We start from the raw sequence: 16,972 nt of genomic DNA on the forward strand, positions 1-16,972 counted from the left end.
CACGCCTATTCTCTGTTCTCTTGCTGTCGTGTGTTGGGATAGAAACCATGGAGGTGCTTCATGTGAGTCCCATCTGATAAAGATTGACCAATAGAGGAGTTGAGTAGCTACACCCCCAATCCGGAAGAGCTCGTTCCAGGCTCCAGAGCCGCGAGTGCCAAATGCCCGACATCCTGGGGAAGGACGGCCCCGCCCACTCTCCAGGCAACGGGGGCAGGGATCCATATTTCCTGTTTTCGCTCGGTGATCTCGGTCCGCAAGGAATAGAGCAGATGGCAGGCTGAACCTGAGTCCCCGGGCGCGGGCTTTACCTTGCAAATAGCCAAGGAAGTTCAGAGGGCTGGGAGCCTCCGGTGGGGAGGTACCCCCTAAACCACCTTTCCGCCACTCTGTCTCCCTCTAGTGTCTGCTCACTGCCAACAGCCTTATCATTGATTCAGGGCTTCTGGAATTGCTGGGGAGGGGAGACAGGGTTGTTTTGCTTTTGTCTTTCATTCCTTTACCCATTCAATAAACGTTTCAAAGGTATCTTTCCCTTAAGTGCTGGGATTAAAGGCATGTGCCATCACCACCCAGCTGTAATTCATGTTAAAAGATAGCCTTGCAATGTAAACCCCAAATTGGCCTCCAACACCTCCTGTCTCTCTGCCTTCAGAGATTATAGGTCTGCACCACCACGCCCACGATGAGAGAGAGGGCCTTGAATCGCTTCAGAGTGTGCGCACAGGGCCTGTTCTGCTGAGAGGCCGGCTCTTCCACAGTTCCAGGAAACACTTGACTCAACACCAGGTTACAGTCTTGGGCAGTCGGCTCCCTGGCTAAGCACCTGCTGAGGACCTGAGTTCGGATCGCCTGCACCCACTTAAAAGCCTTGGCGAGTGGCAGACATAGCCTTAGTGCTGGGGGTGGGATGGGGTGGGGCGTGCGCAGAGACAGGAGGAGCCTAGGAACTCACGGTCAGTTAGCCCAGCCAATTGGTGAGCTCGAGTCCGTGGGAGAGACCATGACTCAGAGTGGAAAAGCTTAACTAGAGGAAAGACATTTAATGTTGGTCTTTGTCACACACACACACACACACACACAAGCATGGCAATACAATGTACATATGCACTACACACACCACACACATCACACATACACCCTACCCCCACTATACACTACACACACTACACACCCCCACACACACCACACACACAGAAGTTAAAACCCACCACTTTGAGACAAAAAGGGGGCACCCAGGAGGAAGAGGAACAGGATGACAAAACTCAGGAAGGCATGGTGGCCTGTGATTGAAACCCCAGTAATCAGGAGACTGAGGCAGGAAGATTACCGAGAGTTCTAGTCTATAGTCTGGTCTACCAGGCTAGACAGGGTTACATAGTGAGACCCTGTCTCGAATAAACAAAACAAACATGGGCTAGAAGGATGGTAAAGGTGCTTACCTCACAAGCCTGGGGGTCAGAGTTGGGTCTTATACAAATGTGGGAGAGCGCGGACGCCACACAGTTGACCCCTGACCTCCACACACATGTGGTGGCACATGCATCCTCACACATCTTGCACGCGTACACACAATAATTTGGGTGTGTGTGAGAGAGACGGGGTTCCTCTGTGTAGCCGTGGCTATTAGGATTCTGTCTAAGCTCCACCCCACAGTTACCTGGATTACTATAAAAGGGGCTACCCAGCCCCTCCTCCCACATTTTCATCTCTTGCCTCTGTTTTTTAGAGAAGCTGACTTTTTTTTTTCCTGAGACAGGATTTCTCTGTCTAGCCCTGGCTGTCCTGAATCTTCCCTCTCTTATTCTCTCACTCTCCTAACCTCTTCCTTGCCCCCTCTCTCCACGTGGTCATGGCCGGCCTCTGCTTCTCTACTCTCTCCTTCTCTCTGCCTTTCCCTCTTAACTCCCCTCCCCATGCCCTGAATAAACGCTATTCTATATTATACTGGTGTTTGTCTGGTCCTTTGGGGGGAAGGGATGCCTTGGCACGGGCCCCCTGAGGCACCCCTTCCCCCACACCACTGTAGAGCATATCCTCACACCTCTTTCTCTCTCTCTTTTTTTTTTTCCTCTTTCTCTTTTTATGATCACAACACTGGCTGTTCTGGAATTTGCTCTGTAGAACCAGGTCAGCCTTGAACTCACAGAGATCTGTCTGCCTCTGCCTCCAGAGTGCTGGGGTTAAAGGTGTGCACCACCGCCCTGCATCAAACAATAATTTTTTTTTTTTTTTTTTTTTTTTTTTTGCTTTTTTTGGATTTGGTTTTTTGAGACAGGGTTTCTCTGTGTAGCCCTGGCTGTCCTGGAACTCACTCTGTAGACCAGGCTGGCCTCGAACTCAGAAATCCGCCTGCCTCTGCCTCCCAAGTGCTGGGATTACAGGCGTGTGCCACCACCGCCCGGCCACACACAATAATTTTAACAAGTAGCCCACAAACCCTCCATGCTGGAAGGACATGTTCTTGGCCCCATCTTTCTCCCCACTTGAACCTCAGAGGCTGGTGGCCGGACATGAGGGACCTGGTTCCCTTGTGCCACCCACCTCTCCTCCCTGGACCCCTCAGGAGGAATGAGAGCCCCGCTCAGTCCTCCCTGCTCCCTGATGGTTACAGTCACAGAGACCCAGTTGCAGCCTGTCACCCGGGCACCTAGTGTATTTATTACAGTCCAAATGTTTTCCCGCACTGCGGAGAAAGAGGGAAGGGGAAACAGAGAAGGTGGGAACCCGGATCAGACCCCAGACTCCTCCCCCCACCAGAGCCCAGGGCATCTGCCCTATTGGGCCAAGGAAGACTTCGAGATCCCTGAGGGCCCCAGCAGGGGGTGGGCGGGGCTGGGTGCCGCAGAAGAGGCTGGAGGGGGGGAACCACCTCATCCCCATCGCGTTCCAGCTGAGGGCTTTGGCTGGAACCTACCACCCCAGTTCTGAAAGCCTTGACCAAACCTGCCCCATCAAAGCCTGGTAAGGAGGCCATCCTTGGGCAGGCCCCGAAGTGCACCGCGTGTTAGTGAGCTTGTGACCGTGAGCTATCATTTGGCCCATAACCCAGACAGCAGCCTGGACCTGTCTCCCAGGAGCCCTTGACCTGTTTGATCATCTGACTGCATCGCTTGGGCTCATCCTAAAGAGAAATGCCGCTGCTTTTCTACCCGTGTTCTTTCTTGTCTTCTGACCTGAATTCCCAGTCTCTCACTTTTGAGACAGGTTCGCTTGCACCCCCAGGTTGGATTCGAACTCACTATGTAGCCTAAGATGACCTTGAACTTCCGGTCCTCCTGCCTCTACCTCCAGAGTGCTGGGATTACAGGCATGCGCTAGCATGCTCGGTTTTATGCTTTGTTGGGATGGAACCCAGGACTTCATGCATGCTAGGCGAGTGCTCTACCACCTGAGCTAGGTCCTCAGACCCTGAACTCCTCCCTCTGACTTCAGGGTTAGATACAGATGTGGCATGTGCCACCTCTTGTGCTGATGGAGGTCTGGAGGGTGTGGCCTTGATGTGAGGGCCAAGGGAGAGAGGAGACGGGGGCCAAGTGTGAACTTCTCCTGCCTGGCAGTGCGCCAGGAGTTAGGTGGTCCTTCCTTCTCTTTTAGGTCTTGCTTGATTTGTCATTTTCAGATCCACCCCGTGGGAAACAGAGAAAGAGGGAGGGGAAGGTCCCACGCTTGGCACCTTCCAAGCTGTGCAGGGGTCCACTGAGCTCAGGTGAGGTGACAGCCAACGGTGGACTCTTGTGCCTTACACAGGCAATGGGCCCCCCCCCAGGCTGGTAAGCTGGCCTCAAGCAGAAGAGGGGTGTGACGATCTGATCCCTGTGTTCGCAAAGGCTCTTTGTTCCCTGGGCGTGGTGGGTGGGCAGGGCGTGGGGATGGGCACACTTCAGGGGCCGGACAATTTGATTCCTCCTCGTGGGTGGGTCACCCACCCTAGAAGAAGCTCCTCCCTAGTCCCACTTGCCCGCGTGCTGCCCCACCCCCACCCCGGGACCCCTGTAGCAGTATGGGGGGGGGCGCGTACAGACCCCTCTTTCCCAGGTCTCAGGGCCCCAGCCTCTCCTCGTTCCAGGGCCTTCCAACCCTAGATGGGTCCGTCTGGGCTTAGAAGCCCCCACTCTCAGAGCTGCTCCGGCTGTGGTAGCTGGGACTGCGGCTCCTGGAGGCGCTGCAGGAGCGGCTGCGAGTCCCGTGACTGCGGCTGCTGTAGCTTCCATGGCTGTGGCCAGGGCTTGGGCTCCTGCTGTGGCTTCGGCTCGAGTAGTCCGTGCTCAAGCAACTCGAGGAAGAGGAGGGGCTGGGCCGGTAGTAGGGGATGGGACGCTTCCGGGCACTGTAGGAGAGAAAATGCAGATCCTAGCCCATCCAGAGCCCCAAGCTCCGCCCATCCAGAGCCCCAAGCTCCGCCCATCCGTGGCCCTCGTTCTGGCCCCAGTCCCCATCCAGTAGTGGCCAGGGCTTCCTGACTAAGTTCCCCCTGAGTCTTGGCCTCAGGGACAACCCCAATTCCAAATTGTGTGTCCTTTGCCAAATTCATATTGTTTTGTTTTTCCTTGTCTGCTTGCAGGGCAAAAAGCCCAAGTTCTTTATTGATCTGAGTGCGTGTTAAATATTTTCTGAATAAGTGAAGTTTATTGTGGATGTGTGTTTCCGTTTCTCCCGTTCGTCATGCTGGGAAGAGAGGAAAGTGCCTCACAAATGCTTCGTCCACCCGAGGACCTTCCGGAAGAGCAGTCAGTGCTCTTAGCCACTGAGCCATCTCTCCAGCCCCTCATTTTTACTTTCTTAGGAAGGGTTTGATACAGCTCGGGCTGGCTTCAAACTCACTATGTAGCCAAGGCTGGTCCTGAACTCCTGATTCTCTGCCTCCTGAGTGCTATAATCACAGGCATGTGCCACCAGACTTGTTTCCCCCTCTTTTCTTCTTTCCTTTGTTCCCTCCTTCCTTTTCTTCTTGCCTTATTTTAGACAGTGTCACTGTGAAGCTCAGACTAGCCTGTAGCTCTCAGCCTCTTACCTCAGCTTCTGAGTTCTGGGGTCACAGACGTGTGCCCTTAATGCCCAGAATGAATGAAACTAATTTATTTTTTGAGACAGAGTTTCATATATCCCAGGCTAGCCTTGAATCTACAGTGTAGCAGAGGATATCCTTGAACTTCCTATCCTTCTGTCTTTACCTTCCCAAGTGTTGGGACTGCGGGGTTATGTCATCAGTCTGTGGATGAGGACCCTGTGACAGCATGTTTGCGGAATACTGGGTTCTATGCATGTTCTACACACATTCTCATAACGGGGACACATCCATAGACCTTTGAAGGAAGCTTTTAAATAGGAACGACTCATTGAAAAGCTCAACAATAGCTTCTTTCCTTGCAAATGTTAGTAAACATGGCCAAGTCCTATTTCTCTGCCTCCCGCAGCCCTTCTCTGATGAGAATATTTAGATTTTTTTTTTTGCTTTTTTATTTTTTTGTTTGTCTATTTTTTGTTTTTGTTTTTTTTAAAACAGGGTTTCTCCGTGTAGCCTAGGCTGGCTTTGAACTTGGGAGATAGATACACCTAACTCTGCTTCTCAAGTGCTGGGATTCAAGGCCTGTGCCACCAGTGCCTGGCTCTGTGTGTGTGTGTGTAAATTATTATTATTTTTTTTTCTAGACAGGGTTTCCAAGGTTTCTTTCTCTGTAGCCCTGGCTGTCTTGGAATTCTGCAGACCAGGCTGAGAAGACTTAGACTTTTACAATTACTCAAAGGGAACAAGGAGGAGACCCCTGGCCACTGTTGTCTCTGTCCCAGCCTGTCCCCACCTCCCGCCTCCATCCCAGCCCTTCACTCAGCTACCTCCCGCTGGCCCAGAGTTAGTTTGAAGGCAGGAGGCTGTGATCCAGAGGAAAGAAAAGACAGTGGTTAAGGGGGCTCTAATGCCCCGCCACAAGGGTTAATTCTGAGGAGGAAAACCAGCTGTGCATTAGTAGTAGTAGGGGGAGGCAGCCTGGGACAGAGAGGCTGAGGTGGGTGCCCAGCTGGAAGACGTGAAATTCTGCCCATCTTAGGACCCTCGGGGTAGAACTGAACGTATCCGGGATGCTGTCTCTAGTGTGGTGGTCTGACCTTTGGCTCTGAGTAGAAGAGGCAGCCATATTGCTTTCTTGGAGACTCAGATTTTCAAGAACTAATGGGATGGTTCTTGACCTGTGTGGGCCACGACCTCTTTGGGACCTCGTATCAGATATTTTCATTATGATTCATAACAGTAGCAAAATAGTAGTTATGAATTAGCAACGAAAGAAAATAATTTTTATGGTGGGAAAAGGTCACATGAGGAACTGTATTAAAGCGATGCAAGAACCACTGCACTAAGGAGACTTAATTTGAGAAGAGTGTCTTGGAGTTAAAAAGATTCTTATGTATTTCAGCTAATTAGACACCTCTGGCCACTGAGGGCCAGAGAGGTACATTCAGTCTCCCACAGGTGCCTCAGCAGGGCAAAGCTGGCCTCAGAACTCGGCCAAAGGCAATCTAGTTATACTGGGGTAATCCTGGGCCTCAGAGTAATTTTTGATTTGTTGGCAGTAGGGCCTCACACATACTAGGCAGATGCTCTACCGTGGAGCTAGGACCCCAGTCACTGACCATGTGATTCTAGGCAGGGGCTCTACCACTGAGCCACACCCCTAGCCCCTCATGTGGGGGGGGGATTCTAGGCAGGACCTCTACCACTGAGCCACGCCCCCAGCCCCTCCCTGAGGGATTCTAGGCAGGACCTCTACCACTGAGCCACGCCCCCAGCCCCTCCCTGAGGGATTCTAGGCAGGACCTCTACCACTGAGTCACGCCCCCAGCCCCTCCCTGGGGGATTCTAGACAAACATCCTATCAATCTTTTTATTTTGAGGCAAGGTCTTGCTAAGTTCCTCAGGCTCACCTTGAATCTCCACTCTCCTCCCTCGCTGCCCCCATCCTACCTAGTAGATGGGACGAGAGGCCTGAGTCACCAGTCCCAGCTTTCGGGTGATTTCATCGGCTGACCCAGACCCGTCTAGTCCCCTATCACCTCAGCCACAGGCCTCATTCTGCATGGGGTTCCTCAGACAGCTGCCCCAGACACTAGTATGCTGTCCCCTCCGCCAATGCCCCAGGATGTTGGGAGGTTAGTGAGAAAAGGAGACACAGAGAGAAAGCTGACCACCACCAGACTAGCTCACATGAGTATCACTTGGGTTGCCTGTGGAGCCCGGTCCACACGGCCCCCAGGCTGGCCACAGGCCACGCAGCAGGAGGTTCCTTGAGATGAAGGAGAAAAGTACATTGTATCATTGAGGGTGTGACAGACACGGGGAGGGAAGGAGGGGCTTCAGATGGATGACAGGAATCTTCCAGAGCAGGACTCCACGCCTGTGGCTGGCCACCCCGCGACACATGTCCAGACCAGCTCCAATCGAGGGCACCTCTTCCCTCCCAAGGTTGTCACTTCTGTCTCTGATGCTCTGGTACCCTCGTCTCTCCCCAGGTCTTCCGATGACCCCTGGGTCCTGTAGTTTCTCTTCACCCAACCCATCCATCTCTCCTCCCTTCCCCCCTTGACAAAACCCTCCTCTTTGCTCCGTATCAGAATCAGCCCATTCTAGAAGGGCCCCAAGCCTGTGAACCTTGACTCCCTGACATCTCTGGCTACCAGTTAGAGCCGGTAGCCCTAGTGTCTTCTCACACCCGGTCCCCTTTGTACCTGGTGATGCGTCTTGGCTCCATGAAACTGGGCGAGTCCCGGCGCCGCTTTCGGATGGGAGAGTAGCTGCGGGAGCGACGCCGGGCGCGGGCGGCCTCAGCCTCGGCATGCCTCGCTCGGCCTTCGCTGTCCTTGTCCCTGTGGGACCCATCATGGTGAGGGAGGGACCTCCGCCATCTGGGCCCTAAGTCCGGGTTCTTTGCCATCCGCCCGCCCCCACTACACTACTCCGCTTGGGTCACTTACCGGCCAAGAGGTTTCTTGGGCGACGGTGAGAGGCTGGGGCTGCGGGTCCTTTTGTCTGGGGAGCGAGAGCGGGATTTGGAGGGCGAGCGGCTGGAGCTCCAGGACCCCGGATGGGGACCCGGACTGCGCGATGAGCTGTTGCCCTCTGGGCCGCCCCGTCGGCCGTGGACGCCGGGGGAAGGCGAGGTGCTTGCTGGCCGCGCGCGCGGGGGTCGCTCCTTTGCCCTAGAGGAAGGAACGCAGGGAAGGGTTCAGTGGTGTGGGTTCAGAAGAGACACAGGTCATGTGGATGGCAGTAGAGATCCATGTGCCCACCCCAGAGGAAGTGGGGCGTCAAAGGACAATTTGGGGGACTCTCTGTAGGATTGTGAGCAAGGGAAGGGGACTTCTTTGGAAGTGATGGAAGGACGGGGCTGCATGTGGAGTGATAAGGGGCCCGTATGTGGGGTGACCAATGAGGTCTCTGGGGGTGATCAGTGACCACTATTTGGGGTGCTCCTTCCTGTGCAGTGTAGGCAGGAGGCTGCTCACCGTTTCCCGTGTCCGCTGTGACCTCGATCGGAGCCCGGCTCTGGCCCGGGGCCCGGGGCGCCGCCGCCGGAGTCGCTGCTGGAGTGCGCCCCGCTGAGCGAGCGCGACGAGCCCCTGGGCGGCGCGGGCTTGGCACGCCGGCGCCCCCTGCGGCGGGGCGCGTTGGCCGAGGACCGCGATCGCCTCCTCCGCCGCCGCCGGCGCCGGCGCCTGGCTGTCCCTCCCGCCGCTCGACCCCCGCGGCCCTGCGAGGACGGCGCGGAGCGGGGACTCTGGCTGTCCTTCCCACGCGCGGGCGGCGTGGGCGCGGCGGCCGCCTTGTCACAGGCCCGGGGCGAGCTGGGCTTCTGACGGGGAGAGAGGCAGAGAAGGGCACGGAGGGGCGGAGAGGGGGCGAGAGAGGCCGGGAGGGATGCAGAAGGGACCGGAGCAGAGCAGAGAGGGTTGCGGGTGCGTTGGACAGACGCCGGAGGGCGGGAGAGAAGCAGAAGAGGGACAGGGAGGGTGCAAGCGGGGTGGGGAGGTTGGAGAGAAAAAGAGGAGGGGTGGGGGGGGGAAGTGAGAGGGCAGTGGGGTGGGGGGAGAAAAGGAGAGAGGGCTTTCACCGGGCCTAGGCCGCGGGCTGCAGCCCCGGAGCATCGCACACACGGTTCCCGCGCCTGCCCTGCCTCTACCTCTCCTGAGTGTTCACCTTCTGGCCTCAACATAGCAGACCATGCAAGGTTCTCGGCATGCATAACACAAGAGGGGCGGAGCGGTGGGGATGGAGGCTGCAGGGGAGGGGGGAGCGCCAAGGATGGGGCACCAGAGGGATTGGCATTGTCCCCGCATGGGGGACAGACGTTTTCCCCCCAGTAGAGAGAAGAGAGAGGTACAACACTGGTAGGTCAAGCCAGGGCCAGCCCACCAGGGCCAGGCTCCCCCCACCAGGGTAAAGGGCACGGGGTGGGGGGTAGGTTGTCACACGGCACACAGATGGGGGAGGGGGCAAGATAATTGAACTCAAAATTCAACCGAAGAAAAGGAGTCAAAACAGAAATCAAAAAAAAGAAAACCAAAATGATAGTAATAATAATAATAATATTAACGGAAACAAAAATACCACAAATATCATTATATACCCAAATCAAAATGATCTGCTGGGGAACCTGACTTTATTGTTATTATTTTCTTTCTGTTAATATTTGGCTTTGTTTTGGCGACCCTGCCGAGAGCTTGGGGATGTTCAGTAGCTGACCGACTGTCTTTCTGTTTCTCTCTTTTCTTTTTCTTTTCTTTTTTCATTTCATTTCATTTCTTTTCTTTTTTTTTTTAACGTTCTGATTTTTTTTTTTTAAGTCCCTCTTGGTTAACGTCCACTTACCAATAAAGTGGCACTTCCTCCTTTAGTAGGTAAGTTGTGTAAGAGAAGGGAAAAGCGTGGTAGTGTAAGTTCATCATTAGAGTCACAAAAATGCAAGAGAGATAGAGAGAGAGAGAGAAAAACGCAACCACCCCCTCTAGGCCCGAGAGGAGGCCGAGTCACCTCTAGCGACCAGCGAATGTCCGGCTTCATGGCCGTTGGACCTCAGCCGCGCCGCCGTTGGCTGACATCTAAGTAGGGCTGTTAATTGATTTCTTTTCCAAGAGTGAGTTAGGACCAGAAAGGGAACCTGACACCATCCGAGGTCCTTGCTGGGAACTAGCCTGCTTCTACCTCAGCACCACGGACAAGCCCTGGACAAGTCAATATCCCCAGTCTAGGCCTCAGTTTCCCCATCTGCACCACAAGGGTTTTGGCTTTTGCTTCCAATGTCTCTTCCGGGGTGAATAGTCCAGAATTCTCTGGTTGTGCCCTCCCCAGACTCCCCACCCCTCCCTTCACAGAAGAACCCCCCTCCTGACTTTGCACCCCAACCTTGCAAGAGCCAGTGTTACTTACTATTCTCGCCACTATACAGTTTACAGGTCTGTCCCTGACACTGCCACGATCAGTAACCTCAGGTTTGCTTGTTCGCAACAGAGTCTCAACATGTAGCAATGGCTAGGCTAGAGATCCATCTGCTTCTGCTTCCCAGGGCTGGGATTAAAGGCATGCAGAAGCGTGCCAGTGCAGATTCTTTTATTCTTTCTTTTTTTTTTTCTTTGTTTTTTTTTGTTTGTTTGTTTGTTTGTTTGATTTTTTAAGACAGGATTTCTCTGCACATCCCTGGCTGTCCTGGAATTTGCTCTGTAGACCAGGCTGCCCTTGAACTCAAGAGATCCACCTGCCTCTGCTTCCTCAATCCTGAGACTCAAGGCGTGTGCCACCACCGCCACCACCACCACCCAGGTCTTTTCTTTTGCTTGACAGCCTCTCAGGTACTACAGGCTGGCTTGGAATCTAGAATTCAATATGCAGCCCAAGATGACCTTCGACTCAGGATCCTACAGATGTCACCTCTTAAATGCTGGGATTCCAAAAGCACCTCACTATGCCCAGCATGTTTTGTTTTTAGACACGGTCTTACTATCTATAGCCTTAAACTTGAACTCCTTTTGCCTCTGTCTCCTGAATGCTGCGATTACAGGCTTGCCTGCCACCATTGTTGGGCGCAATCTCAATTTTTAGCATAACACGGGACACTAAATCCTTAATGCTATTGGCTGAGGAAGGAAGAATTGGCTTTACTAAGGGCCAATCAGGGAGTCCCAGGTGCCAGAAGGGAGTCTGAGGAGAGTTTGTTCAGGTTTTCTTGCTTTCGCTGAAAAGGAAGCATGATCTCCTTGGCCTGGCTTTGGATATTTCTGGCAGACGGGATGAGGGGCCCAGACCTCTCTTCAGGGCTCCATAGAGCCTCACAAAGAGCTAGAGCCAGGAAGTAGGCCTCATGGACGGAATGGACAGCTGCTCTGTGATTGGTTGTGGTTGGCTGAAGGAATCAGTGAACACTAGCCATGACTGCTGAATACGGTGTGGGAGTCAATGAGCCACGAAGACTTCTCCCTCGAGAGCCGGTCTTTCTTCCACAGCAGTGGCAGGCATAGGTGGCCAGAGTGGGTATGATCTGGTTGTCACCTGTCCCACTAAAGCAATATTTACATCCTGATTAGCTTAGGCTATGGGAACTGGAGGCTGATTTTTTTTTTTTAAGACAAGGTCTCTTGTAGCTGAACTCTGAATTCTTGATCTAGTTGAACTTCTGATTCTTCTGCCTCTGCCATCCGAGTGCTGGGACTAGAGGTATTTTTATGCAGTGCTTCGGATCAAACCCAGGGCTTTATGCATGCATACTAGGCAAGGACTCTAGACTCTACTGACTACCGAGCTACATCCCTGGTCCCATTTTAAAAAAATTCAGACAGGGTCTCATGTAGCCAAGGCTGGCCTTTCTCAGATACTCTATGTAACCAAAGATGACCTTGAACTCCAGAGAATTCCTGTATCTGCTTTGTGTGCCCAGCTTGAGGCTGGCTGTTGTAAAGACACTTTCATTCTTAAAAGGTATCTCCAGAAGAACCCTCAGCGTTTTCCCCAACCCCAGCAGGCAAATAACGTCTTACGGTCCCAGGTCTGTACCAGGGCTCTCTCACTGAATTTCCTTCTAGGGGAAAAATGAGAGCCAGGTCTCTATGATCTTCAAATGCATCCTATGCCTGGGGTGGTCAGCTTGTCAATGAAACAGAGATATCAGGTGAAGGGAGCTTTAGGAACAGATGCACGGTAACTCTCAGCCCAGCGTCACCATGGTCCCCTCCTCTAAGGCTACACTGGTCAGGGGAGGAAGCAGGACCAGGGGTGATGCATTGCATGCTGGGATTGGGACCAGATCGGAATCAGAGCTAGATAGAGACCTGACTCAAGGCAAGGAGCAGGGTCAGGGAGGAGGACCGAGCCCACAATGTTCCCTGCTATAGACAGGCAGGCCCCCTTTCTCCCCTTATCAGTACTACAGCTTGAACCCAGGACCTCATGGATGCTAGGCAAGCTGTTCTATCAGTGAGTTACAGTCCCAGCTCCCTCCTCTCCTCGTCACTTTTTAACAGGGTTCCATGTAGTTCAGTTAGGACTCAATATACAGTCAAGGTTGACCCTGAACATTTTAAGCGTTTGTTTTTGTTTTTAACTAAAATAGGTGGTTGCTTACCCCCATAACAGCTATACCACCATTGCATCGATCGATCGACACATCTTGCCAGATATTGGACTTCTCTTCTTCCTGTCTCACGTCCGCGAGCACCAGGATTACAGATGAGAGCCAGCACGCCCGGTTTATGAGTTGTTTGACTTATAACCCAATGCTTTACGCGTGGGAGGCCAACACTGGCAACTGAGCTAACCATCCCCAGTCCCACACAGATCCATCTCCACTTCCCTTGGCTTGGGGGTGGGGTATTAGGAACAGAAAGGATCTGACTGGATGGCTGAATGCCCCTAAGGTGCTTCTGTCCCCAGCCATTGAGGTCCAAGCCAAGATAGGTGGCTTCCTACCTTCCTACTCTGTCTTGAAGTCTCAGCAGTGTGTTTCCTTCTGAGCCTGACCTCACCCAAGTCCAAGAAGAACGCCTTGAGGGGATTTAAGTTGGTTATGAGAACTTAGAGCTAAGTCTCATACTTGGTGGGCCCTGCTTTCCCGCTGATAAAATAGGGATGAGCAGAATCTTGGTTGGATTGGCCCACGAAGGGATTGGCCTGTATGCTGGCCCCCAGCCTAAAAGGATCAGAGCAGGGGGTGAAGGCCTGGGGGTCAGATGGAGAGGAGTCCCTGCAGCCCAGGATGGCAGAAGATGGGAAGAAGGTGCTGTCAGGGAATCCTTGGGGGAAGTCGGCCACTCATCCCTCCAGAAGCTGTGAAGAACAGGTCACCATGATCCTGCTAGAGGCTGCACCCCATCCTCAGCCTGGCTGGGCCTCCTCCTCCTCCTTCCTAGGGGTTGAGTGAAATCCAGGGCTTATGGGATTTCTCTTTTCTTTCCTCCCTCCCTCCCTCCCTCCCTTCCTTCTTTTTCTCTCTCTTTTGTGTATGTGTTCCTGTGTGTTCCTGTGTGTGTGTGTGTGTGTGTGTGTGTGTGTGTATGTGTTCCTGTGTGTGCAGGTGTGTGTGTGTGTGTGTGTGAATGTGGAGGCCAGCTATCAGTTTTAGGTGTTTTTCTCCAGGAGCCAGACATTCTTTTTAAGTTATATTTTTTAGCAGCTATATATTTTAAATTACATTTATTTATTTAGTTTGTGTGTGTTTGTGCATGTGCATGCACATGTGCACACACTTGAGAGCGCTCAGAAAACAACTTGAGGAACCTGGTTTTCTCTTTGTACTTTGCGAGTTCCAGGAACTGGACCGAGGCCACCGGGCCTGGTGGCAAGCACCTTTACCCACCGAGCTAGTCTGAGGATCCAGGGTTAGTCAATTAAGCTAGGCTGGCTGGCCAGCAGGCCCCAGGCGTCTTTTTGCCTTTGTCTTCCCAGACCTACGATGAGAAGCACAGGCCACCATCTTTGGCTTTCTAATGTGGGTTCTAGGGCTTGAACCGAGGTCCTCTTGCAAACACTTAACACACTAAGTTACTTTCTCCACTCTGCTAGTGACATCCTTTTCCCCCTTGTATAGGAAAAATTTGAGGATCAAGGGCAATAAACAAGCACGAAGAAAGGAGACAGTGGGAGCAAAGGGGACAGGGGACAGAGGCAAGGACACACCTGGAGTGACTTGCCTTTGTGTCATCTCCGCACCCCAGGACCGCTGCCTGCTTGCCTCTAACCCGCTGTCTCCCCTGGAAGTCCGGAAGGGCTGAGTCTCCAAGTCCTCCTCAGGCTGAGGCTCCTCCCACTTTCAGACTCCCAGCCCTTAACCCCCTTGCGAAGAACCACAGTGTCACCTCCCTGCCCGCAAACACCAGTCAAGATAGGTAGAGCATTCTGAGACGTGAGCTGGCCTGACCCTTCTTGGAAAAAACACGGGAGAAGTATCTAACCCTTCCTTTTCCAAAGCTGAAGATGGAGAGTCAGCAAGACCTCGCAGTGGCTACTGCGCAGGGGTTCATACTTCTGTGGTGACTTCCGGGCGGGACCCGAAGCTGATGGGAGAAGGAGAGGATGCTGGTACCCTAAGGACCTGCTTCCGACTGCCATTTTCCACACAGCTAGTTGAGAACTGGAGTGACCATTACAAGTCTCATGTGAAATCATGCTCCTGCTACCTCGAGTCACTCTGGCTATGAGCGATTGCCTCTTCTGGGAACATTCTGCAACAAGGGATACCACTGAATGCTCAAATTCAGACATTCGGCAGAAGAAGGAACACTGGGGACTTGGAGTTCTGGGGGTAAGTAAGCTAAGATTTTATACCGTTCCGAAAATTACCCCAGAGTCTTGGCCAAGTAGGTTCTTAAGGTCTAGTGCCCGACCCCTGGCCGGCTCCAGAGCCTCTGAAGTGACTCTATCATCACATGTTAGTTACAGAGCTACGGCTCTCTGTGGTACTGATGCCTGTTAGTATTCCAGAACCCTGAAGGTTGTACCTCTGAGCTCTATTTTGCTACTATACAAGGACTTGGTCCAAGTCTAGAGTTCATTCCACCTGGTACAGTCAGCCCCAAAGGGTGCCGTGGGACTTAACTTTGAATTTGACCCTCAAGGTTCTCTCATCCCATTCTTCTACTGCTTACAGTCTAGGCGGGCGCTAGAGGACTGACTGGAGTGTGTGTGACCAAAGCTCTTAGCTAGAAGCTGGCAAGGATGAAGATTAGGGGTTCTGCAACCACCCTGGTTCTGCAACCACCCTGGACAGTAGCAACCAAATCGGCCCCACTGCAAGCACAGAGTACAGGAAGAGACAGGAAGATTAGATGCTAGACCACAGACAAGTGCATTCAGCGAACAATGAGAATGGGGGGGAGTGAAGTGGGGCTTGGAGATGAGGGGGAGTGAAGTGGGGCTTGGGGATGAGGGGGAGTGAAGGGGGCTTGGGGAGAGGATCAGGAGGTGGAGAGGAAGAAGCAGAGACAGCTGAGATGGGAAGGAGAGAGGATGACCCTGTGAAGTCATCAGGGTTAAGGATGGAGAATGAAGGGAACCAAACCGTAGCCCAGGGGACAGTTCAAGTGGCTCAGTTTGGAGAAAGGGTGAGTGAAAGGTTAGTTCAAGAGAGAGAGAGAGGAAAGAGAAAAATAATCAACTTAAAACAAAGTGGAGGGAGCAAGGGAGGGAGGGAGGGAGAGAGAAAGAGAGAGAGAGGGAGAGGGAGAGGAGCAGAGAGAGGCAGAGAGAGAGGAACAGAGAGAGGCAGAGAAAGAGAGGGGGAGCAGAGAGAGGCAGAGAGAGAGAGGCAAAGAGAGAGGAGCAGAGAGAGGAGTAGAGAGAGAGAGAGAGAGAGAGAGAGAGAGAGACTGAGATTCAAACTAAGCAGAGTAGCCCTACTTATGTGAGTGGAGAGCCAGGGCGCAAGTGCACAGCTGGGCGGGGCACCTACCTTCTCAGTGGTCAGGGACAGGGATGCAACAATAAAAAGGAAAAAAAAAGGTCTCTGCACAGGGAGTGCAGGACACCAGTGACTCCAAAATGGCTTCTCCTCTGAGCCAGTGGAGGGGGAGACAGCCTGCCCAGTGGCTTCTGGGTGTCACCTCAAGGAATGGAAAGGGCCACTTGCCAGCCAACTGTTAGAGTCATTATTCATTCATTTATTTAAAAAACTTTAACCACAGGGCCCCACAGCCAAGCTTTCCTTAATTCTTTATATAACAAACTCCCCAGAGGGCGTGCATGCAGCAGCGAATAAATGCAGAAAACTACAGGGTGGACAGGGAAGGGGCAGGCGGCTTGGGAGAGAGGCCCAGATCTGGAGGAGGTAGATGGAAAGGGAAAACGGGCACAGAGAGATGGGGCATAGAGAGAGGAAGGATACAGGAAGGCCAGACAAAGAGAGGGAGGCTGGACAGGTGAGGCCCATGGGGAGGATGCAGGGGCAGGGGATGAGGACTGCATATTTAAAAGGAAAAACAACTACAGGCTCCATTTGGAAGATGATCTTGCCTCTCAGATCAGCCCCATGGCTGCCCTGAAATTTTATTTTATTTATCTGCCTTTTTTTTTTTTTGAGACAGAGCCTCACATAGCATAGACTAGCCTTGAACTCGCTATGTCGTTGTGGCTGGCCTTGAATACCTGATTCTCCAAGTGTGCACCACAATAGCAGCTTTCCTGTGGCGCTAGGGATCCAGTCTTAGTACGCTTGTGCGTACTAGGCAGACATGGCCAACTAAGCCCCATTCATAACTCTCTTCCTCCCCCCCCTCACATAGTAGGTCAGCGCCCCACTGCTGAGCTGCATCCTAAGATATCTTTTTACTTTTTGATTTTCTTTCTTTCTTAGACCAAGTTAGTGCAAGTGAGCTTGGCTGGTCTTGGTTTTATGATCCTCTTTCTTTGTATTACAGGTGGACACCACTGGGCCTTGCTCTACCTTTCAGAGACACCAATGGCTTGTCCCCAGACTAGAACAGTGCTTTTCTCTAGCTTAGA

General features: G+C 52.8%; 1 protein-coding gene across 2 annotated transcripts in view; it reads right to left on the reverse strand.

Moving 5' to 3' along the window:
• Positions 1-2,647: 2,647 nt before the first annotated feature.
• The window catches only part of Srrm3 (serine/arginine repetitive matrix 3), a 38,964-nt gene continuing 24,639 nt past the window's right edge, over positions 2,648-16,972 (reverse strand). The window contains exons 11-15 of one of the 2 annotated variants that reach the window (XM_052167971.1): positions 8,497-8,843; positions 7,966-8,190; positions 7,720-7,857; positions 7,199-7,277; positions 2,648-4,330 (exon numbers count right to left, since the gene is read on the reverse strand). In XM_052167971.1, coding sequence (XP_052023931.1) covers positions 4,118-4,330; positions 7,199-7,277; positions 7,720-7,857; positions 7,966-8,190; positions 8,497-8,843 — 1,002 coding nt within the window. In that variant the 3' untranslated portion in view covers positions 2,648-4,117. The remainder of the gene's footprint in view (positions 4,331-7,198; positions 7,278-7,719; positions 7,858-7,965; positions 8,191-8,496; positions 8,844-16,972) is intronic. The other variant, XM_052167972.1, reaches the window with a different exon arrangement.

The sequence above is a fragment of the Apodemus sylvaticus genome, chromosome 22 (assembly GCF_947179515.1).
Source record: "Apodemus sylvaticus chromosome 22, mApoSyl1.1, whole genome shotgun sequence".
Lineage (NCBI taxonomy): Eukaryota > Metazoa > Chordata > Mammalia > Rodentia > Muridae > Apodemus > Apodemus sylvaticus.